The sequence below is a fragment of the Neomonachus schauinslandi genome, chromosome 1 (genome assembly GCF_002201575.2).
Source record: "Neomonachus schauinslandi chromosome 1, ASM220157v2, whole genome shotgun sequence".
Taxonomy (NCBI): Eukaryota; Metazoa; Chordata; class Mammalia; order Carnivora; family Phocidae; genus Neomonachus; species Neomonachus schauinslandi.
Window position 1 is genome coordinate 210,765,310 of NC_058403.1, and position 24,202 is coordinate 210,789,511.

The window sequence follows — 24,202 nt, forward strand, 5'->3', positions numbered from 1 at the left end:
AGAATGCCGAGCACAGGAGCTGGGAGCCCCGGTGGGTATGAGTGGGGCAGGAATGTACAGATCTTGGCATCGCAGGCTTCTCCATGGAGCTGGTGTGACAGACACACTGGCAGGGGCAAGCCTGGCAGCCCAGGCACCTAGGAGGTTGATTGCTGGTCTCTTGCCTCGGATCTCAGCCCAGCCCCATCTCCCCGCGCTGCCTGCCCCTCACCGGGCAGCTACCCCTCTCTGAGCTCGTGTCCTCATCTGTCCAATAGAAGGACTCATGGGAAGCGTAGAAGAGGGCTCAGCACGTGGTGGGGGCTCCCGGCTGGCATTACCATTTCCTCCTTCTGGGACTGGGCCTGGCTCCCCATCCACACCTCCCATCCATTCCTGGCTGCTGCGACCCTTGGGGACAGCACCCAATACAAATCTATGGTTAATTAAAGGCGGATCCCTTGGCCGGTGTTAGCCCATTCTCGGAAGGTTGGCAGGGCTGGCCCCGCCCTGAGCCCTTTTCCTGGTGGGGGTGGGGGTGGGGGTGGGGGAGGAGACATCGAGGCCCCAGGAGGGAGAGGGGGTTGTCTGGAGCCACTTTGAGCCCACCAGTGACTACAGAGCTGGAGCTCGGACCTTCCTTGACACTTTGGGGACACAGCGATCCAGGAAGGCTGGAAGCCCAGGTCCTGCCCTGAGGGTCTGCCTTGGAAAAGCCATTCCAGGTGGCAGGACAGTCTGTGGGCCCAGAAGGGAGGGATTGTGGGGGTGGAAGGTTGTGCAGGATTGGGGGGGGGCTTTCCCCTAAGCCCCCGCTGCCAGTGTCACGGGTCTTGCCTTCCCTGGCCCGGGCCGTGCAAGTCCCCTGAGGGTCGGGTCGTGCACCGGAGCCCCTGGCCCGCCCCCAGGATAGGACAGACCCTGAGTTGGGGGCACGGAGAGGCACTGGGGTGTCCTCAAGCCTCGGGAGACAGCATCTTTTGCGGGTGACACAGAGCCTGTTTGCTGCCCAGCCCAGGGTCATAATTGCCCCTTTATGCTTCCTGCTCCGCGTGGGTATACAAGGCTGACTCCAGGATCTCGTGACCCACGCCCTGGCGGCCGGCTAGCCTGGGTATCTTCCCACCCCCTGTTATCAAGGCCTCCGAGCCCCCAGAGGCTGCTCAGCAGTCTGTACTGGGCCCAGAGAGGATCATCCACTTTACTGGGATCACACAGTGGCCGGGGAAGGACACGGTCATGTGAGGAAATGTGGGCTCTGGACCCAGGGTCCCGCCCAGCTGGGGGCCTTGGGCTAGTCCCCACTCTGCTGTGAGCCTCAGTGTTGTCATCTGTGAAAGTGGGCATGTGCCTCCCACCAGCTGCCAAGAACAAAGCGTGGACAGTTTGGCACCTGCCCGGGAGGAAACTCGATCACTGATGGCTGGGCGGTGGGCAGGGTCCCTCCCTGGCCCCCGGTTCCAGGTCCAGAGGCCATTCTCCACCTTCCCTGAAGCCCAGACTCATTTGCCATCCAAGTTATTCTCCGCAACTCCCACGGGTGACTGCTCCCTCGTTAGTGGCCGCACCATGGTCTAGGAACTCAGGGATTGCTGCATCATGTGGCCCCAGTGCGCCTGCCTCAGTTTCCCTTTCTTGGCAGTGGCAGGGGTGGTGGCCCAGGCTGCTTTGCTGCAAGAGGGGCAGGGAGGAAGCTTGGCCAGGGCCAACCCAGCCATGTCCCTCCCAGCCCAGGGCTGCCTAGGGCTCCTTGATGTCCTGTGGGTACAGTCCATACCTGCGTCTCTGCCCTGATCTTTCTCCTAGAATCTCTGGGTTCTGCTTCTTGCCCTTCCTCAGGCTCCTCCTTGTGCGGAGACACCCTCCCTGTTCCCATTCACCTTTTCGTTCTCAGCCACATAATATTAAATCTGGGCAGAGGGCACAGCACATGCAAAGGCCCTGGGGCAGGAACAGTGAGGGCTGTGTGGCTGGAGCAGAGTGAGGGAGGGGAGGGCAGGGAGGAGACGGGGCAGGTCGTGCGGGGTCTAGGGGGTCAGGGGAGGACTTGAGCTTTTACCCCAGGGAGGGGGGAGCCCTGGAGGACTGTGGGCAGAGGAGGGCAGGACCTGACTTCAGGCACCCTCTGGCTTCAGGGGGAGGACACATTGTGGGGGCGAGGGCAGGAGATGGCTGCATTGGTCCTGGTGGGCGATGATGGGGCTGGACCAGGTTGGGATGGAAGAAGGGGCAGGAAATGGGAGGAATCGGGCAGCGCTGAGAGCACTTATATTCTTCCCTGAGCCCTTGCAGGAGACCCCGCCCAGAGTCCTCCAGGGAGAGGGAGGGGCCTGCCTCCAGCATGGCCAGTTCCTCAGGGAGGAGAGGGTCCTGAGAGACCCCAGAACTTTTTCTCTTCCGTGCAGTGCATGACCCTCTCCTCCTCGAGTCTGCCCCCACCTCCCACCCCTGTTCCCTGTGGACCGTCCAGGCCCTGGCAGCCCCCAGCGCTGAGCCCTCCCCTCCTGCCGCAGGCTGGCGTGGCAGATTTGGAGGAGCCTGCGCCTGGATCAGCCCCATCCTGCCCAGACATTGAGAAGGCGTGGGCCCTGCGAGGCGGGGGCTCCGGGAGCGAGGGGGTAATTAGGGGCCACTCTGTTCTGAAGGCGGCTGCCCCTGGCTCTCTTGGGGTGCGGGGAGCGGGGGAGGCGGCTGTGGCTGGAGCAGGAGGTCACCTCTGTGCAGGTGGCCCCTCCCCATGCCTGCATTCTGGGGGAGGACACAGAGGTGGAGCAGGAGGTCCATGGTGTGCCTAGCAGCCCTGAGTGTGAGCCCCCCTGAGCTGCAGGCTTTCTGTGTGGCCTCAGTTTCCCCAGAGGCTCTCTGAGGGCCTGCCCAGCTGATCCAAGTGGTCTGGGCTAACGCCTCCTACTCAGATGTGCCCAGCAGCTGTGCGTCTGTGGGTGGGGCCAGCTGCTGTGGTCACCCTGGCCCCAACCCCCCAGCCGGCTCATGCTCTTTTCCTCACCTGGGGTTTCCACCTTCCTCTTGGGCCACTTTCGCTCTTAAAGGGCCCATGGTGGGGGTACCGGCTGGGGATAAGGGGCCGTGCTCTATAGGCTCCTCTTTCCCACCTGCCCGGTCCCCGGCCGGTCATGTCTGAGTATGCACCTGGATTGCAGCTATGCGTGCCAGTCTGCGTGTGTCCTTAGACGAGGGGGTCTGACTTGTGTCTCCGTATTTATTGTCTGGCTGATCCAAGTGTGGCGTGCTCCCTACACGGCCCGTCCCTGTGGCCTGACTGCGTGCACACGTCTGAGTCTGAGGTCCGTGCGTTCTGGTTACCTGTCTGCGCACTGTAAACCTCTGATCTGACTCCCGATTTCTATTCGCCTACAGCCCAGGGGTGTACGTGTGTCGTCTCCCTGACCACGACCTATGTGTGTATCTGGTCGTGCCGTTTACCTGTGGTCTCTGCATGGACCCATGTGTCTCTGATTCATCCGTGCCTGTGGTCTGACCGTGGACGTGGATTGTCTGCCCCGTGCTGACCATGTATGCGTGTCTTATTTGACCCTGTGTGTCCGGGGTCTGATTTTGGGCCTGTTGGTGGTCTCTGTGCAAGCTTTATTTGCCTGACTATGCGTGTGGACCCATCTCTGTTGCCCGGCTGTGCAGATACATCTGTGTCTGGTCTCCCTGTCTGTCCATGGTCTATGTGCAGGTTGAGCACCGCCCCCCCCCAATCACCCTCCCATCCTGGCTTCCCCACCCCCAACCCTGAGCCATGACCCGGCCGCCACCAGCCCAGCCTTCTCCTGGAGCCTCTCTGGGGCTGGGTGAGGTGACCGCAGCTGGGTATTTTGGGAACCAGAATCACAGGGGCTGCCCCATCATTATGTGGCACCCATCCCTGTGGTCATGGCCTGGACCCGCCCGGGGCATGGCCTGGGGTGGGTGTGGGGCTGACTCGGCCGTGGAGGCCTCGTCTCTTCCCTGCCTCTCCCCGGCCCCCTGCCCTGGCTCGTCTCTTCCCTGCCTCTCCCCGGCCCCCTGCCCTGGCTCGTCTCTTCCCTGCCTCTCCCCGGCCCCCTGCCCTGGCTCGTCTCTTCCCTGCCTCTCCCCGGCCCCCTGCCCTGGCTCTGGCCACAGCGGAGATTGGGGAGGGGCTTTGGCCCCTGTGATGAGGGGACTCTTCTACCCTAGAAGGGTTCAGATTCTTGTGGGAGAAACAGACTCTGAGTGATTAACATTAGCATGTAATTTGCAAACTGGGCTGAAGGCGTGGAGGATGATGGTCTTACTCATTTCTGAGGCTGTGGGATGTGGAATGGGGGGTGGGGGGGAGCTTCTGGAGGAAGTGACAGCTGAGCTGAGAGCCGTCACACAGTGGTGGGGGGGACAGCAGTCCCGGCAGAAGGCCCAGCAGGGGCAGAGGCCGGTGGGCAGGACTGAGCTCAGGCAGTGTGGCGACACCTCCACGAGAGGAGGAAGCGAGATCAGCAGGAGCGGCTTCCTCTGGGGGCAGCGGGAGCCACGGAGGCATTAGAACAGGGCAGGGGGCAAGGCCAGGCAGGTGTGTTTGGGGAAGATCTCTCTGCGGGCTGAGCAGGGGCTGAGGCGAGGTGCAGAGACGTCCTTCCGGAGGTCCAGCCTGGGAGGGGAGCAACGGGTATTCAGAGGACCCCTGGAGCTGGTGCTCAGTCCTGGTTGGGCGCTCGGCGGGGGTCTGAGGTCCGGGCTCCATCAGAGCGGAGGCCTACCTGGGATCAGCAGTCAGCCAGGGGCTGGGGGCTGTACAAAATACCGTAGGCCGGGTGGCTTAGAGACAGTGGACATGTATCTCTCACAGTGCTGGAGGCTGGGAGTCCAAGGTCAAGGCGCCGGCAGAGCAGGGGTCTGGGGAGGGCCGCTTCCTGCTTCCCAGCCGGCCCTCCTCCTGCCCTGTGGGGTCTCTTTCATAGGCACCATTCCTGAGGGCTCCACCCTTGTGGCCGAGTCCCCTCCCGAAGGCCCTGCCTCCTGGAGCTGTCACAAGGAGGGTGGCTTTCAGCACAGGGATGTGGGGGGACACAGGCCTTCAGCTGGGGCTCAGCACTTTCCTTCTGCCTCATCATCGCCCCGTGATCCCCCCCATTGTCCTGCGACCCTTTCTCCCAACCCCATGACTCTCCTGCACCCCTCTGTGAGCCCCCCGCTGCCTCCTCCATGAAGGCCCCCAGATTGCCTCTCTCCCCTCTGACGGTGCCTCCGTTGTCTCTGCAGAAGCTGCCCCGTCTGACGCTCGGCGGCTTGGCGGCTCGGCGGCTCGGCTGGCTCGAGGCCTCTTTGCGAGGGACTGGGGGGGGGGGGCGTCCCCCTCCAGGGCGGAGGCCGGAGGCTGCAGGTAGCTGCCAAGCATGGCGCCTGCCTGGGGCCCCGGCGTGGCATCTGTGGTTGGTCCCATCGGCCTCCTCGTGGTCCTGCTGGTCGGAGGCTGCGCAGCAGAAGGTAAGAGTCTGTGCGGGACGTGTGGGTTTCCAAGTCCGTGTTTACGTGTGTGTGAGTGCACATGTCCCCACCTCCTCCCTGGGGCCCCTGGTGTGGCCAAGCAGAGCCTCTGTGCTCCACGAAGGAGGCCGAGCGAAGTGCCTACTGGGCGCTGGTTCTGGGAGGCTCAGAGGCCAATAATAACGATGGTATTAAAAGCAGTAACAGTAATGATGGTGATGGTGATGGCTGTTTCCCCAGAGTCAGCTCCGTACCATGGCCATTGCTTAATCCAGACTTTGCCTGTTTCACCTCTCTCCAGCCTCCTAATGCTGAGCCGGCTGGTTCCATTACCTTCCACGTTTTCCAGTGAGAGAAACTGAGGCTCAGAGGGGGCAGGGACTTACTCGAAGTCCCTCCGTGAAGCTGCAGAGTTCACCTTCCCTTGCCACATGTAGAAGCACCAGGGCCCAGGTGGCAGATACACAAGCAACCAGACCTTCCCAGGTGGAGCCAGGAGAGGCTTCTTGCGAGAGAGGGCATTGGAGCTGAGGCTTTGTGGGTGTGTAGGAGTTTGCTGGTGGAAAGAGCATTACTGGTGAAGGTGCTAGCCCACAGAAAGGTCTGGAGGTGAAGAAAGGGGTTGGTGTAGTTTGGGGGTGGGTAAGGCTTTGTTTCTGGCCATAACATGGAAAGGATGAGGGTCAGTTCTGGGCCCAGTACCAAGACTGAACCTATGACGGGAGGCCTAGAGGAGGTGTCACTCAGGTCCATGGGGACACACAGGGTCAGGCCAGCAGGAAAGAAACTGGGATCTCTTAGTTTGGGTTTAAATCCTGACTTGGCCATCAACCTGCTGTGTGGCCTTCGGCTAGTGACTCAACTTCTCTCAGCTGCCATTTCCACCTTGACTGAATGAGACTCATAACATATCCACACCCCAGCATTCCTGAGGCAAAGACACACAATATTGCTTCCTGGCACGTAGTAGGCCCACAGTCCCATGCTCCCATGAGGACAATAATTATGGCTGCTGGGCAAGAACACCAGAGACATGCACGCTTGCCTTAGGGATTCTTGCTTTTTCCCGTTTTCATGTTGTTTTTTAGTAGATGCCGAACACATTCAGATCAGCCACCACAGCCTGATGGGATGAATGCTGTTCTCATCGTTCCCATGGTACAGATGGAGAAACTGAGCCACAGCAAGGTTTCATGACAGCCAGGAAGTAGCCACACTGAGATTAGAACCCGGGCCACGTGGTGTGAGAGCCCAGGTTCCTGACCATCACAACCACACCGCCTTCCAGGCCTGTAGCCAGCCGTGACTGGGCTGTGATCTGTCCAGTCACTTTGCCAGGCCTGTGCCTTCCTGGGCTCTGTTCCCCACAGTGGGAACAGCAAGCCAAAGGCAACAAGCATTTTAGCGTTTCATTCATTCATTTAATGCAGGGTCAGATTGTTCTTTGGGGTGGGGCATCCTGGGCACTGTGGGGGGGGGTCAAGCAGGATCCTGACCCCACCCATTTCATGCCAGGAGCACCCCCAGTTGTGATGACCACAGACGTCTGCAGGCAACAATGCCTCACCCACCCCAGGGTGAGAATTGCTGGTTTAACTTACACTGGTTGAATAAATAATATGTTTACTCCTTTGACATCTTGCTCCAGGCATAATTACCAGCCTTGGGGAAACTGAGGCTGCCAGACCCGAGGCCCATTGTGGTTGAGAGGGGCCACAGGATTTGGAGACTGCCTTGGCCTGGGTTTAAATCCCAGCTCTGTCATTTGACCACAGCGACTTGTGGTCTCATTCATTCAGTGCGTCTTTAATAAGCATCTACTTTGTGTTGGGCACTGGGTTAGCCACAGGGGACAAAACAAACATCCCACCCCTTTACGGAGCTCATAATCTAGTGAGGGAGAAGCACTAAGTGTGTCGGATGGTGGACATGCTGGGGATGTGGGTGTGAGGTGAGGGTTGGGGGCTGCATTTTAAAGGTGTGGGAGAACATCAGGGAAGGTCGCAGCGAGGTGGCATCTGAGCAGAGACCTAAAGAAGCTGAGAAGAACAGCCTATGAGTATCTGGTGGGAACTCCCAAGCAGAGGGAACAGTATGTGCAAAGGCCCTGGGGCAGGACCCGGGCGTGTTGGAGGAACAGACAGGGGGCTCGTGTGGCTGGAGCAGAGTGGGTGAGGGGGAGAGAGGGAGGAGGAAAGGGCAGGGAGGGGCCGGAGCAGGTCGTGCAGGGCCTTGGGGGCTTCAGAGAAGACTTGGGCTTCTGCCCCAGAGAGGTGGGAGCCCTGGAGGGGCAGTAGGCAGAGGAGGGTGGGACCAAGATTCGGGTACTCACCGGCGCTCTCTGGTGGTCGTTATGGGGAGTACAGCCCAGGGGTCGAGGGCCTGAACTGCGGGACCAGGGCGCAGGTGACGCTGCTGGTCCAGGTGAGCAGGGAGAGAGGGTGGCCCAGGATATTAGCACCTGGTGTGCAGCTGGAGCAGGCCCAGTGGGTGCCCCTGCAGTGAGCCCAGGAATTACTATTGCTGTACCACTTTAGGTGCTGCCCTATACTCAAACCCAGGGCCGCCTCTCTGAGGCCGCGGCAGCTTGCCTCTGAAAGTGGATCTGTGTCACAGGAGCTCCGTCATCTGGGACCCACCATGCTGTGTGCGGCCAGCTTCGGGGGATGGCCCCGGCCCTCAGGGAGCCGTGGAGGGTGGGGGCCGTCAGGCCACAGAGAGCCCACGTGGGCAGCTGAAACCACCAGCCAGCGCCAAGAGGAGCGATTTCTGCTCTAGAAAGGGCCTCGGGTCCTGTGGTGCCTTCCCAGGAGGCCGTGGGGCTGGCCCAGGTGGGGTTGGAGGGGACAGGCGGGAGGGTTTCCGGCGCTGGCGCTGGATTCTCCTCTGTGGAGTCTGGGGTGGAAAAACGGAATTCGGCCAGGGCTCCCCCAGCCTCCATGCCGGTAGCATCGCCACCCTGAACTAAGACCGGGGACACCTGGGGTGCGCTCTCAGTGATGAGGACCCACAACCCTATTTATCGAATGTGCCCCTTCCTGGCATAGGTCACCGGATCGGGCCCGGGGGGGATCGTAGCTCCCATCCGTCATGAGCTGGGTGACCCTGCACACGTCCCTCACCCTCCCTGACCCCTCGTTTTGCTTCTCTGTGTCCCGGGTGCAAGAACAGCGCTGAGTGCCACCTGGCCCAGGACAGACGGGATGGTGGCTCCCCACAAGTGACTGCCATACCGCAGGGTGTCTTTCTTGGGTCGGGGGCCCCTTTGCCAAGAAGAGGAGGGGCGGGTTCATCCAAAGGAGAGAACCCAAGCATCCACAGGGAATTTTCTAACAGGGGTGCGGGGAGTGGACAGAGCTCTTCCAGCCTGTCTGCGACCCCAGAGCCACCTGGAGATGGGCTGAGAAGACATCAGCCCTGCAGAGAGGGGGATCTCAGGAGCGAGTGGGCTGTTTCACTGGGTCCGGTGTTGGGTGGCTGTCAAGGGTCACCAGAGAGGTGTGGTGGGGGCCTGAGGACCCCGTGCCCACCCTGAATGGCACATAACCAGCTGTTTCGGCGCAGCATGATCAAGGCTGTGATGGGGGATGCCCAGGCAGTGGTGGGGACCGACCGAGGAGCTCCTAACCCAGCCTGTGGTAATCTGAGAAGGCTCCCCAGGGGAGGTGCTGGCCTAACTGAGGTGGAAGCTGCCAGATGAAGGGAGGAGGAAGGGACTCCAGCAGGAAGGAACAGCAGGGGCTCCCGCTGTGTCTCCTCCCCCGGATCTGAATGGAGTGTGCTGGGGGTGTGTCCCAGCTCAGAGCCATAAACAGGCAGCTGGATGCCTCCTGGAGCTCACTTCTGCCCTTCCTTCCAGGGGCTCCTGAGAGAGGATTTTCCCCAAGTGAGATTCCTGACCCGGCCACAGTGACTTTCCTCCATGACATCGGCTGGGGACATGCATGGCCCCAGTCGCCATTCCTGAGGCTTGGAGGAGGGGGCCGCCCAGGCAGGCAGAGCCAGGGAGGCGGGCCCAACCCAGGGCTCCGTGCACAGAGTAAAACATCCCCATCAGGCTCAAGGCCTAAGACACGTGCCTATGGAGAGAAAGACCCAGGTTCAAAGGCGGGTGCTGTCCCCCGGGGCTGTGTGGCCTCAAGCAAGCTTCTCCACCGTGAATCTGCACATGATTAACCTCCACAGCTTTGCAGGGGTGCACAGGAGTGGAATGAGGCCGCACATGCCTGCGCACAGTGGGTCTACTGATTTTAGAAGAGATGGACCACCAGTAATATCTCACAGGGTCAGATCGGTGGGAGCGGAACCTCGAGGAAGGGAGGTGAGGCCTCTCAGGCCACTGGGATGGACTCCCCGTTTTGTTCAAAGAATGATTTGAAGAAATAATTTCCATTTACCTTTAAACAGTTGTAAATCTCACAAAGGTACCAAGTAGGAAGCCTCCCCCCCCCCCCCCCGTGTCCAGCCACCCGGTTTCTCTCCCGGGGCAGTCTTCACTTCTACACGTGCGCGTGCACGCACTCTCCCCACCCCCCTGCCCCCGGTTCTCTGCCCCTCTCTGATTTTTCTTTTCACATGAACAGTAATATCCGCTATACTTTACCCCTCGCTCTTTTGCGTCTTACACTATCTAGATCTTGCTGTTCCTGCGCTACTAGTTAGGAAAGCGCCCTCGTCCCTTTGTGCTGCCCAGCGTCCCGCTCCGGGGCAGCCCCGAGGACATGCAGCCCGTCCCCTTTCGTTGGATAGCTAGGTTGTTTCTGGAAGGACCTCACCAGCCCGCTGCAGCCCTTGAATCTGTCGGTAAAAAATCTCAGGAGTCGCTGACTTCATTTCACGGGCCCCGTTGTAGCCTCACCGTGAGTGGAGATCCAGTATCGCTTTGGGCCGTCTAGCGGTCACCGTGAAAAGTCAGTAACGAGAGAGCAACGGGAATGTACTTTCACAGGAGTGCTACTAAAGTGCAAGGTGGAGGCTGTCGGGGGTTAAAGACCCGGTAGGCCCCACTCGAGACTCTCCGGGAAGGGCCAAGAATGTGGGCACGGGAGCCATCCCGGTTCAAATCCCGGCTCAGCCACCGGACGGCTGGCTGTGTGTGTCCATGCAAAGGCTTTGCCTCTCTGTGCCTCAGTTTTCTTGTGTGTCGAATGGGGACCCTGGGGCCCTGCGCTCAGCGCCATCAGAGGGTCACATGTTACTGAGCTACACCGCTGAATACACTAGGTGCTTAGTAAGTGCTTGCTTTGATGGTTGTCAGCATCTTAAGCCTGGGGAAGCTGGATCAACCTTTCTGAGCTCCTGCCTCCGGCGCTGGCCCCTCGAGTCTGGACGCCTCCCATGGATTAAGAGGCTGGAGCCCTGGGTTCCAATGCGGCCTGTGACCTCAGATCCCTTGGTCACCCCCTGCTTCCCTGTTTGATGCCTCAGTTTCCCCACATGTCCCACCAGGGGATTATCTCCTTGCAAGTCTTTTCCAGGCCAAGGACGCTCCAGGGTTTGGCTGGGCACCCCACGGGGGCCTTCCAGGCACAAAATCTGAGGACCCCAGAGTCTTGGGGGAGGGCTCCCCTTCCACCATCCTCTGCGGCCCCTGTGAGGTTGGAAGCACATGTGAGCGTGTGTGGCTGTGGTCTCGGGGCTGGGCGTGGGGAGGGAGGGTGTGTTTGCATGGGCCCGTGGGCTCCTGGCTTCATGCCTGGGCCCACCAGACCCCTCCTCTTCCTGCTCTATCTCCAGAGCCCCCCAGGTTCATCAAAGAACCCAAGGACCAGATCGGTGTGTCGGGGGGTGTGGCCTCCTTCGTGTGTCAGGCCACGGGCGACCCCAAGCCACGGGTGACCTGGAACAAGAAAGGCAAGAAGGTCAATTCCCAGCGCTTTGAGGTGAGTCAGGGGTGAGGGGAGACGGTCTGGGGCCAGCAGCCACTCCCCAGGTGGGGCCACAGCGGCTCAGCCACGCTCAGCCACAAACATCACAGAAACATCTCCCGGCTATAACACGGGGCGGGGGGGGGGGGGGCAGGCCAGGCTGCCACCGTCTGTGGCCCGGTCAGCTCTCACCCCTTCCCTGCCATGCGCCCCACCTGCCTGTTCGGTGAGGGCCCGGCCAGCCTGGGTTGCTCTGCCTGCCGTGTGCCGTGTGGCCTCGAGCAAGGCCCCACCCTCTCTGTCCCATCTCGCACGTGGAGCCTTACACACAACTCCAGAACACGCACACGATCGGATGTACACGTTTCTACGGCCAACATGCCTTCACACGCCTGTCACACAGACTTGCCTGTGCTTCTCACACACCCATGTACACACAGGCCCTCCTACCTGCACGGGCCTGGGCCCCGTTTCTGCCTGCAGTGCGTTTGCACAGGACGCCCACCCATGTGGACGGTACATCCCCAGCTCCTCTGCCAGCCACCCCGGGGACCTCAGCCTCACCCTGCTCTCTCTCCCCTGCCCGTGACAGACAATCGAGTTTGACCAGAGTGCGGGGGCCGTGCTCAGGATCCAGCCACTCCGGACCCCCCGGGATGAGAACGTGTACGAGTGCGTGGCCCAGAACTCCGTCGGGGAGGTCACGGTGCATGCCAAGCTCACTGTCCTCCGAGGTACTGGGCTCCCTGGGGTGGGTGGGGAGGAACCAGGCCCCGGGTTTTAGAATCATTGAAAATGTTGCTTTGGATTTCCTCTTTGGGGGACCTTTACACCAGTGCGGCCCGAGCCTACCAGAGGGGATTTAGTGAGCCTTTGCAGGCAAGAGAGGCATTAAGGGACTAGTGTCATCCCCATTTGTCATCTTTTTTTTTTTTTTTTTAATTTTATTTACTTGACACAGAGAGAGAGAGAGAGCACAAGCAGGGGGAGCCCGATGTGGGACTCGATCCCAGAACCCCAGGATCATGACCTGAGCCAAAGACAGACGCTTAACTGACTGAGCCACCCAGGTGCCCCCCATTTGTCATCTTAATCATTACAAGATTATTAATTAATCATTAATGATTACAAGAGCCTGATCCACCTCAAGCTGGTTCACGTAAGAAAGAAAATTCACTGATCCGTGTAATGAAAATGTCTGTGGAGGCGCCAGCTTCAGGTTCAGCTAGATCCAGGAACTCATGCAGTGTTCGTAGGTCTCACCCTCTCTCTGCTTCTGGGTTTGTTTTCTTCCATAGTGACTGTGTCCTCAGTGGGATGACCCCCAGTAGCTCCAGGCTCACAGGCCCCCACCCCAAATAGAGGACCAGATGATCCGGGACTACGGTTCCTTGCCCCGGTTGGGTTAGGTAGCCATCCCTGAATAGGTTACTGTGCCCAGAGGAACAAATACTCCCATTGGCAGAGTCCTCCCTGGAGTCAGGGATGTTATCAGCCCACACAGACAGGGTCAGCAAGGGGCGGTTCCCCCAAAGGGACAAAGGAGGAATAGATGTTGGACAGGCGCAAATAGCTGCCCACCACCTCCCGTGCATTCACACAGATCCTTCGGGAACACTGCTTTGCTGGGCTGTCGGCTAGCCTCGCTTGGGTGGGCTGGGGGCACCAGGAAATCACGTTCTCCTTGTAAAACAGCACCCTTCAGACAGCCTCGCCACAGACCCCGCCCCCCCGCCAGCTGCTCCCTCCTGCCTGCTCTGTGGCAGGGGGTGTTAGCCTCTGTAGCTGTGTGACCCTGGGCAAACTAATAAACCTCCCTGAGCCGTGGCCCTCACCTCCCGAGTGGGGAATAATGAGGCGCACCTCGAGGAGTCACGTGATCCAGGTAGGTGGAGCATGTGCGGGAGAGGCCGGGGCCCCGCCCAGGGACCAAGCGGTTGGCTGACTCCAGCTACCCAGCGACATCGTTCGCACTCCGAGTTTAGTGGGACGGCTGCCACCAGCCCTTCTGTGGCGTCCAGGGTGGCATTCTTCAGCCTCTCCCAGGGCAGCAGAGCCGGGTGGGCAGCATGTTGGCCCCAGGGGGCACTTGGTCTTGGACCCTGGGTGCAACCTGAACGGGGTCCCTCCCTCCGAGCGCTCTGTCCGTTTGGCAAGAGGCCCCATAGTTTCCTCCACGCAGGTCCTGGAGCCTGTCCTGCTGGGGGAGGGAGGGGGGAAGGGGGCAGGGAGCTCGCTCCGCCGGCCCGCCCCGCCCTGCCTCTTCCCAGCAGATATTCTTGCCCTGACCTTTCCCGGGCATAGACGGAACAGCCTGCCTCCCGCTGCCCCATGCCAGCCTCCATTGTAAGCGCTCAGAGAGTTAAAAGGACATGCTGTGAATCTATTAGCCGCCTAGTCGCTGGAGTCTGGGGAAAGATCCGTCTGTGTTCCCTGCCCCCCCTCCTTCCCCCCCATCAAGGCCTCCTTGGCTTTGCTCTGTTCTCGTCCGCCTGGAGGACGTGGTGCTTGGGCTGGATGGCCAGCCGGGGCCTTTGACCCAGGAGCAAGCGCCTGTCCTCACAGCGCCCCACCCCAGTTCGGGGCCCTGAGGCCCAGGGTTCTCCCGCCTGGCAGGGAAGGGTGAGGCTGTTGGGCCCAGCTCTCCCCACCTCCCTCCCCTGCCCTCTGATTGTGGACCCTGCTCACGCCTCCTGTGCTGTTGTTTTAATTAAACTCCGAGGAATCGGGCACAACGTGGTACGCAATGAACATCTTTGTTTAATTAGGAGCTCTCGGTACCGTCAGGTGGCCGCAGCCTCTGCCAGCCCCCATGCCGCTGGCTGCCACCCACACGCACTGGCGGGGACCCCTGAGGGCTGCACACATGTGTGAGCGCACTTGGGGCGTGGATGCGTTCGCGGGTGAGCAGGTGTGCACCTGCCAGCCTGGAGCGCCAAGAAGGGAGGCCGGGTTTTTCCGCCTTAACCTCCAGTGACATCATGGGTAGCCAGTCAGAAGCACCTCTGCGCTTCAGTCCTCAGGCCCCAAGAAGAACCAACAGGGCCTGACCCACCTTGGACAGGGTCCAGCCACCCCTCCTCAGACTCGAGTAGGTCCAGTCTGGGGGGTTGGGGGTGCCTCAGCGGGCCCCTCCCAGCTTCCTCTGGGCTTAACTGGGCCTGGGTACGAATCTCAGCCTGGCTGTGTCCTGGCTGTATGACGTGGAGCAGTTGTGTGTCTGTCCGGGCCTCAGTTTCCCCCTCTGGGAAATAGGTCCCATCTTTGAGGAGAGCACAGGAACGTGCCTGCAGAGTGCCTGGTACATAGTGTTCAGGACTTGGGACCGGGGCCACTGGCCCTCCATGCATCCCTGGACCGAGACTGCAGTTCTCTCGTTCCACTGGAGGAATGGGATGGTGCTGTCCCTGCTTGCAATCTCCCCTGCCCCATGTTGGCCTCCTGTCTCCCTCCCCTCCTCATGGCGTGCCCGGAGCCCCAGTCTCTCTTGCATGGTGGTCTCTCGCCCACCTCTTTTCCAGTCCCCCAGTCCCGGGCCCAAAGCACCCACCATGCCCACTGCCCCTTCTGGGCCTTTGTAAGCAAACACCTGTGTATCGTTTCTCTTCACATGGATAGCAGCAGCATCTGTTCCAGAAGGTAGCAAGCTTTTTCTGTAAAACACCAGGGAGGAAATATTTTTGACTCTGCAGGCCAGTCTCTGTTGCAACCACTCAGCTCTGCTGTCAGAGCCGGAAAGCTGCTGTAGATGACATGGACACAGAGGGGTGTGGCCGTGTGCCAATAAAGCTTTATTAACAAACAAGCCAAGGGCCGAGTTTGGCCTCGGGGCGGTAGTTTTTGATCCTTCTTCTATACCATCTTTCACTTTGAACCCTGTCCACTTAGCAGTGTGTCTGGACTTTGTATCACATCCCCTGGGTGGCCCAGTGTGTGGATGAGTCCCCGCTGACAGCTGGTTAGGTTGTTGCCAGCCTTTAGCTGCTCAGAGCCACTCTGCATTCCTCCTCTAGGGTACGGCACGTGGAAACCGTAGCTGCGGAGCGGAGGGTCAGGGGTCTCTGGCAGGTGGCCCCAGGGCATCCCTCCTCGTAGGGTTTGTACCCCTCCCCCCCCCGTGTTCCTGCATGTTTGCCTTCAGTTTCACCAGCCCCCACACATGATCAGTTTTGTTGTCACTTGGCCATCAGGATCGGGGTGGGGACCACATGGGTTTGCCAGGGCTGCTGTAACCAAGTCCCAGCATCTGGGCGGCTTAAACGACATATTCTCTCCCAGTCCTGGGGGTGGGAAGTCTGAGATCGGGGTGTCGGCAGGGCCGGTTCCTCCAGGGGGCCTCTCTCCTGGACGTGCAGATGGCTGTCGTCTTCCCCTGTCCTCACGTACTTGTCCCTCTGCACATCTGTGTCCTGGTCTCCCCTCCTTCAAGGACACCAGTCAGATTGGATTAGGACCCACCCCGGTGACCTCATTTTAATGTAATCACCCCTTTAAAGACCTGATCTTCACATTCTGAGATCCTGGGGGTTCGGGCTTCAATATGAACTGGGGGGGGAGTGGGGCTCCTTTCGGCCTGTAATGGGGCGAGTGGCTATTTAAATTCGCACTGAGGAGCCTGGTCCCTGGCCCTGGGGAATCCTTTGTCCGTTGCAGATGACAGGCCAGACTGGAGCTGGGGGTGTTCGGGGTCAGAGCAAAAGGCATCTGGAGTCCAGGTGCTGGAGAGGGAGAGTGGAGGTCGGGGAGCAGGTGGTACCCTTTGGGAGGCCCTTGAGCTGCCTCCCTTTCCTGGCGTGACGCCAGCTCAATTAGGCCACAGAGCCCGGTAAGGTTCTCAGGCAGGCAAGTGAAGGCCACCTGCCAGTTACATGGCCCGCCTCATCGCCTCCGCCCACGGCCACGTTCCTGCCGGGCACTGGACGTCAGGGGCTGAGGGCCTCCAGGGAGAGGGGCGTATTCTCCTCCCGGTGGCTCTCCCACCCCCTTGACCACGGACGGAAGCTAGACCTTGGCCAGTGAATGGGGACACTGAGGCCTGGAGGCGTGGTGACTCTCGTGGGTTAACAGCAACTGGAACTGAGCTTTTCAAACATTTATTGAGCACCTACTGTGTGCCAGGCCCTGTGTCGGGCAGTGGGGACGTGGGGGCGACAGAGGTACATCAAGATAGAGTTGGACACTCAGACAGTTGGACACTCAGACTGGAGTCCAGGAGGATGTGTAGCTCAGGTGTGTGAGCCAGCCTGAGGGGATGTGGATACGTAGACAGAGGCCAAGGGGCATGCAGGAGGGAGCTTGAGGTCTCTGAGGAACAAGGAGGTCTGTGTGGCTGGACAAAGAGTGTGAGGGTGGCTCGAAACGGGGCTGCCGGGGCTGCCGGGGCAGCGTGGGCGAGGATCCAGGGTCCCCCCAGAGGGTGGTGAGGACCACAGTGGAAGGGTGTGCAGCACGGGGGTGGTGGGCTTCAGTTTACATGTGTATGTGTTTATTTTTTAAAACGGGGGGAAGGCAGAGGGAGAGAGAGAGGGAGAACCTCAAGCAGACTCCCTGCTGAGTGCAGAGCCCCATGAGGGGCTCGATCCGACGACCCTGAGATCATGACTTGAGCCAAAATCAAGAGGCAGACGCTTCACCGACTGAGCCACCCGGGCGCCTGAGTTTATGTTTTTAAAACTAGCTCTGGATGCTCTAAAGGACCCCCAGCATCTTCCCCGATGGGCCGTGCTGACACTGGGGCTGGGTCATTCTTCAGGGCGGGGGGAAGGGGGCGTCCCGGACATTATGGGGTGTTGAGCAACATCCCTGGTCCCCACCCCAGGTGTGACCATTAGAATCCCCCCCACCCAGACCTCTCTAGTTGTCCCCCAGGTGGCAGAGTGGCCCTGAGTGAGAAGCACCGGTCTGGCCCTATCTACCCCCCCCCCCCCCCCCCCCCGCACTACTTCCCGTGGGAGTGATGCAAGCAGGAAGCAAGCCACAAAAGCTGCCCCCGGCAGTTAGGGTCTGGACCCGCCCCTTCCCCCCCACCCTGCAGGGTCATCCTTGTGGCAACCAGGTCCCCGCCCTGTTCTTCCCCTGTCTCCACCCTCAGAGGACCAGCTGCCCCCCGGTTTCCCCAACATCGACATGGGCCCCCAGCTGAAGGTGGTGGAGCGGACACGGACAGCTACTATGCTCTGTGCTGCCAGTGGTAACCCCGACCCCGAGATCACCTGGTTCAAGGACTTCTTGCCTGTGGACCCCAGTGCCAGCAATGGGCGCATAAAGCAGCTGCGGTCAGGTGAGCACAGGTGGCCGGGAGGATGCGGGAGCCATGGAGGGCAGCGGGGGGAGGGCAGCATTTCCAGGGCCCAAGCCCTGGGGACTAATGGGAGACAGAAGGGCAGAGGGGATGTGTAGCCATGGGGAGGGCATTGGCGTGGGGAGAGTGTCTTCAGAGCTGAGCCAGCAGGGATATAATGGGGCATGGACAGGCAGGGGCAGTGGGGAGCTATGGCAGATGGTAGGAGGGGAGTGTGTCCATATACTGGGGTTATAATGGACTCCGGTATGCACAGTGATGGGGAGCTAGAGAGATCACAGGGGCAGTGTCTCCAGTCCCCAAGCAGCGCCGTCCTAATGAGGCATAGATGTTGCAAGTGATGGAGAGCCACAGAGGTGGGGCATATCAGCAGGGCCCCAGCAGTGGGGACACAGTGCAGTTCAGACAGGCAGAGGTGGGGGGGGGCCCGTGGAGAGTGGCGAGGATGGCCATTTTCAGTGCCTAACCACTGGGTGTGTGGTGGGGCACAGACAGTCAAGGTAATGGGGAGGCGTGGAAGGTGGCGGAGGGAGAGCGTCTTCTCTGCTGAAGCCGTAGACCTGTCCAGTGAGGATATAATGGGGTCCAGACAGGCCAGAGTAGAGGGGAGATGTCTAAGGCAAAGGCAAGAGAGTATTTCCAGTGCTGATGCAGTGAGCGTTTACAGAGGAGGTAGGAGGCCCTAGACAGGTAAGGTAATGGGGAGCCATAGAGAGCTGCAGGGAGAGAGTGTCTCCAAGACCAAAGCACTAGGGATGTGACGGGGCACAGATAGGCAGTCCAGCTTGTTTGTCCAGGCCCTGGCCGGGCCAGAGCACAAGGCCTTGGCCACCTTGGGATGGGTGGTTCCACAGTTGTGTCTCGGCATAACACCCACGTGCCCCATCTGTGTGTCTGTCTGGGGGGGCTGTTGTGTTCTGTCACTTGTCCCACTGCTTCATGACAAGTCCACATGTGCTTGTCTGGGCTCCCTATGCCGGCCTGACCTGCTTCCCGCGTGAGGTCCAACGCAGGCCGTGCTGCCTGCACGTGGGTTCGCTTTCTCCCTCCCAGAGCAGAGCTTGTCCACGTGCATCTTGGCTGCACGCGCACCCACATTACTGTCCCTCCCGGGCGCATGCACACGGCTGAGGCCACGTCTGCAGTCCCCATGTGTGCAAACGTGGTAGGGATGTGCCCGCGTGCACTCCCGCGTGTTCTCGTCCACTGTGATTACACAAGTTGGGGCACACCACTTTGCTTTCTCTCCCCACTTCCTCTGAGGACCCTCCCCCCGCCCGCCCTGGAGCCAGCCCTGCCTGAAGGCTTCCCAGTTGTTCTTAATGCCCCCACTCACTGCCCGGTCCCATCCTCTGAGAGGTCTGTCTGCCCGTCCTTTGTTTTCCACTTCTCCCCAGCTCAGACCCAAGCTCTGAGAAGGGAAAGACGTTAAGGCCAGAGTTTCTTCCCTGGAGAGACCTGGACCTTGCCCCGGGGCGGGGCGGGGGGTAGACAGCCTTCCTCCTCCTATCCTGTCTGAGGATACTTGCAGCTTGGGGGGTTCAGCTGGGGGATGATGGCAGCCTGAGGATCCAGTTCCTTCCCTGCTGGCTTCTGCCCTCACGGGCCCCGATAGACAGGGCTGATGAAGAGCAGGGAGCCCAGGGCCCAGCCGCCTGGGCCCGTGTCCGCTGTGTCCTAGAGAAGGTCTTTTCCTCTGGGTCTCAGGACCATATAATGCACCTCCTCCCTGGCAGTGGTGTGAGGGGCTCATGACGGAATGCCTGGCAGAGACTAGGTGCTCAGCAAACGTGAGCTGCTTTATTGATCATAATCTGATTATTCTTCTGACCTCCCCTCCCTGCCCCGCCCCAGTGAGGATACAGGCTTTTGCATAACACCCATTAATGATCCTGTTCTCTTTTCTTGTCCCTCTGTTGTAAACGTTCAGAAACCTTTGGTAAGTCTCATTTGTTCACCACGTCAACAACTAACGTCCCCTCTTCGTTCCCCTCCCCGCCCGCTCCCCGCCCGCCCCCTCCCCGCAGACTAACAGCCACTGTGACAGTAACGATGACCCACTCCACGTGGCATGTTTACTAACGACCCCCCTCCCCCACCAGCCACCCAGCCCTCCCCTGTCAGGCACCAGGGGGCTGCAGAGAGAGGAGCCCAAAAGGAAAAGAGGAAAAAACACAAGGCCACAAGGGGGCCGGTCAGACCTCAGAATGGGGGCTAAGGGGAAATTAGGGGAATCCTAGAGCTAGTGGAGTTTTGCACTTAACAGTCCCCCAGCCTTGACATTGCTGGAAAATGAGGAACTTGCAGAAGTTTGGGAGCTGGGTCTGAGAGGGAGAGAGGACCTTTCCAGCTGGGCTGGCACTGGGCACTTCCCTCTTTTACCAACATCCAGCCTAAATGCCCTGAAACCAACTGCAGGGCTAATTCTTACTAGAGTGAGAATGACTGATGTTGGCCCATGAAAGTTCCTTCTCCTCTTGCTCGGGTTAAGCAGTAGAACCACCTTTAATACCCAAGAGACATATCCTCTCCCCTCAATATATAGTGGCCTTGGGCTGTTTGGCCATCTTGGGAGGTCCCATTCTTTGGCCTCTGGATTCCCACCGACCTAGGTTCTGGTCGTCATTGCCACCTTAAGTGAATTCCCATTTCCTCCCGAGTAAAGAGGAGAAGGGGGCCTCGTCGGTTTGAGGATTTTGTAAGAGGTAATACAGAGGTCTGGGAGGCTGGAGAGCTGGGTTCAGAGCCCACCCCTGCCTCTGGCTCATAGTGTGACAATTTGCCGGCCCCTCTGGGCATCCGTTTGCCCATCGGTTTGCTTTCACTGTGCGGAAGGAGCTGTGTTCTCTCACGCTGCCCTGGCCTTGGGGTTTCCGGGCTCCACCTGTTCTTGGTGGGGTTATCAGCTTCCGTCAGCAGAGAGAGAGGGGGCCGGATCTCTCCCAGGAAGATGAGCTGGGGGTATAAATCTCCAAGCCAGGACCGCCTTCTTTGTGTGTCCTGAGTTGTCCCCTGCCCCCAGCGCCCAGGTCAACGTGCAGATCGCCCTTTCCTCTTTTCCTTTTGGAGGTTAAGGAGGCGGGAGGGCCCTCCCTCCGCCCTCACTCCCCCTTGCTGCTCTCCCCATCCCCCTTACTTGGCCTGTCTGTAACGCCTTCCCTTTGCTTTATTAATGCCCAGCCCTGGGGCACTAACCCCTCTCCCCTGTCTCTAACAAGACTCCCAAGACCCTCCTCGCTCCCTGTCCCTTCCAAGAAGGAAAGAAGAAAGGGAGGTCCGTGACCTCCCTCCCTCAGCCCAAAAGGAAGGCAGCCAACAGGGCCAGGCCAGGCCAGAGACCTCCCTGGGCCATAGGGACACCCCTAAGAACAGTCTAGAGGGGCTTCTGGACTCAGTCCCTCCTTCCCCAGGAGACTGCTGCCTCCTGTGGGAAGCCTTCCTGACTGACAAGCCCTCAGACCCTGCAGGGTCCCTAGGCTCAGGGCTGGCTCAGTCCCCCACCCCCTGGGGGCAGAGTGGACAGGCCTGGCTTGTGGCCCAGCCTGGCCTCCCTGGGGCCCCCCCGGCCCCCCAGGACTGCCTTCTGAAATTCACCTGACTCTCTCTGCTTCCCTTACAGAAAGCACTCCGATCCGAGGTAAGAGGCTCTTTCCTCACCCACCTGCCCACTCACGCTCTCTCTTGCTGCCCACCCAGCCCCCCAGGCTCCATGGGGGGCTACACCCAGGCCCCTTCCACATATTTCCCCCTTGCCACCCTGCCCAGTGTCTGTCCAGTCTCTGTGTCTATGTCGCTGTGTATGGCTGGGGGGCCGAGTGTGGCCATGGCTGCCCCTCAGGCCATTTGGCCTCAGGGAAGGGGCTGTCTCCTCAGGAAGGAGCAGTGCCTCCCATGTCCCCCCAGCGCTCTGGGAAGCAGATTCTGATCACTGCTTTGCACACAGGCCTTGTGTTTCTCCAGCCTCAGTCTTCCCGTCCTTTTGATCTGAGGGTCCTGCCCGAGGGAGCAGAGAGACAGGCAGTCTCAAAGGCCAACTCCCCTAGTGCTGACTGGAATAGACTAGAATAGGCCTAGGTGGGAACCCTAGGGAAAAGTCGATGTCCTGGTCCTGGCTTTGCCACGGGATGCTGTGTGACCTAGAGCAGGCTCCCTGCCCTCTCTGGGCCTCCACAGTAATGCCTGCCTGCCTGCTATTCAGAGCCTTGAGGTTGGGGGAAAGTAGGAAGTGTGGGATATGGGGGAAGAACCTGCTTCTGTAGCCCACAAAGAAGCTAATCTGGGGTCCTAATTTGTGGGTCCATGTCATTTCCATGGGACAGCCATGAATAGCTGGGTAGAGGGGACTTCTTGGGAGCTTGGACTGGATTTTTGGACTCCTGGTGCCAGGAATTCTAATACCTGTGATTCAAACACACTTGGAGATAGTCACTCATCTTTCATTCACTCATGGTCAACAAGCATGTGGCTCCAGGCCTGTGATTCAGACACACTTAGAGATGTTCACTCAGTTTTATTTAGTTATGAAAACGAAAACTTTGATCCAGGCCTTTGATTTCAAACATACTTGTGGAAACATTTGCCTCGTTTTTATTCACTCATGGGTGTTCAAGTATTTTTTGAGGTCTGTGATTTTAAATATACTTAAAGATGTTCACTCAGCTCCATTTACTTGTGAAAATGAGGATTTGTTCCAGACTTGTGGTTTCAGATACCTTGGGGAAATGTTAGCCTCATTCTCATTTACTCATGGGCACTGTGGTGTTTGATCAAGGCCCGTGCTTTCATATATTCTTGAGAAGGTTCATTCATTTTCATATGTTCATGGGAAGTAACATATTTGATCTGGGCTTGTGATTTCAAACATAGGGGAAATCAGCTCTATTTTCATATACTCATAGGCATTAAGACCTTTGATTTGGGCCTATGATTTTAAGGATACTTGAGGAAATTGGCCTCTTCTTTAAACTTTTATTCACTCATGACCAACAGATTCTTTGATCCTGGCTTGTTATTTTCAAACACACTTGTGGCACTTCAACCTCCATTTTATTTGTGGGTATTAGAGGTTTTCATTCAGATCTCTGATTTCAAACACTTGAAAAGTTTCCCCATTAACCCAAGAGTGCCGTGGACCTGGGTCTAGGACCGTAATTGCAAACACACTTGAGGAAGTTTATTAATGATTACTCATCAGCACCAGGATCCTGAATCCAGGCCTGTGGTTTTAAAACAGGTGGGTGAATTCAGACTTGCGTAGATGACATTAGGGGCATCCATGGGGAAATTCAAGCTCCTCTTCAATTAATCTCAGGTATAGGGGGCTTTTAATCCAAGTTTTTTATTTCAAACATACTTGATGTATATATCAGTCTCAACATCCTTTCCCTTAGCTAACGTGAGAGGTATCCCAGTCCTAAAATTTCAGTTAGTCTTAAAGAAAGACAACCTTGTCTCTATTTATGGGCACTGCAGGCTTTGAGACCTGTCATTTCAAACACACTCGAGGAACCCAGACCTGTGTTCATTTACACATGGGCACTGGTTGAAACCAGCAGGGCAACCACGAGCTTCCTGAACTTGCACATTCCTTGTGGCCGCCCCTGAGGGCCCAGGGTCTCACAGATGACTGCTGTGGGTTATGAATGCCCTTTGCCTGGAGAGCATCACTTGGTGCTTTTGCAAACACCCCTCTGTGGCACACACCTCTCCGGCTCTGTAGTTAAAGCCGGTGGTCATTTCTGAAGCACCAGCCAGACATCCACTGGGTTTCCCAGTGAGAATGGAGGACTTTTGCAGGGGAAATGCAGTGTGTTTAGGCTGGTTTGGGGCTAGACTTGGATTGGGGGGAGGGGAGACGAGCCAGGGAGCCCCCCCCAGCCCAGCCAGGGTTTCTAGACTAATTCATCTCTTTCGTCTGCCTCTCTCTGGCCCAGACAGAACAAGAGACAGGCGGAACGGGGCTCTGGGACAGCCCACCCAGCCCAGGCCCAGGCCCTCCCTGACTGGCCAGGCTTTCTCCCCTCTCCCCGCAGGGGCCCTGCAGATCGAGAGCAGTGAGGAGACGGACCAAGGCAAATATGAGTGCGTGGCTACCAACAGCGCCGGCGTGCGCTATTCCTCACCCGCCAACCTCTACGTGCGAGGTAGGGAACGCCGTATCCAGGTCGAAGGCAGGGACCCGTCCTATCCTGTTCCCCCTTCCTCCTTGGGCTCACAGCCTCCGGGCTCCCCTGTTCCCTGCAGACCCGAGCAGGAGGGCCCCCCCCCACCCCCTGGTCACAGCAGGACCTTGGGTGAGGCGGCATCCCTCTCTGGACCTCAGTTTCTTTACCTCTAAAATGGGGGGTGCTTACACCCTCCACCCTCATGCCTGTGACAGACACCCCATGGGCTGCAGGACTTGGTGGGGAGGCAGGAGGGAACGGGGCAGGGCCAATGGGGTCAGTCTTGGGCCCACAGGGCTGGGGGAGCCTGCAGGCCTCTGCCCTGCCCCGCCCCCCCCCCCCCCCCTCCCAGTCGGCTTCTGTGGGGTGTCGTGCCCGGCCCCCCCCCTTGCTGTGTGCTTGCTTTGCTTCTCCAGACTCCG

The 24,202-nt window shown here is 59.0% G+C and overlaps 1 protein-coding gene across 7 annotated transcripts in view; it reads left to right on the plus strand.

Annotated features, from left to right (window-relative positions):
- Positions 1–5,338: 5,338 nt before the first annotated feature.
- Positions 5,339–24,202, plus strand: part of PTPRS (protein tyrosine phosphatase receptor type S) — a 60,581-nt gene continuing 41,717 nt past the window's right edge. For 6 of the 7 annotated variants that reach the window (XM_044916714.1, XM_044916645.1, XM_044916619.1 and 3 more), the window contains exons 1-5: positions 5,339–5,448; positions 11,185–11,330; positions 11,908–12,049; positions 17,407–17,595; positions 23,649–23,759. In XM_044916714.1, the coding sequence (XP_044772649.1) occupies positions 5,358–5,448; positions 11,185–11,330; positions 11,908–12,049; positions 17,407–17,595; positions 23,649–23,759 (679 nt within the window). In that variant the 5' untranslated portion in view covers positions 5,339–5,357. Of the gene's footprint in view, positions 5,449–11,184; positions 11,331–11,907; positions 12,050–17,406; positions 17,596–19,546; positions 19,556–21,235; positions 21,254–23,648; positions 23,760–24,202 lie in introns of all 7 variants that reach the window. The other variant, XM_044916652.1, reaches the window with a different exon arrangement.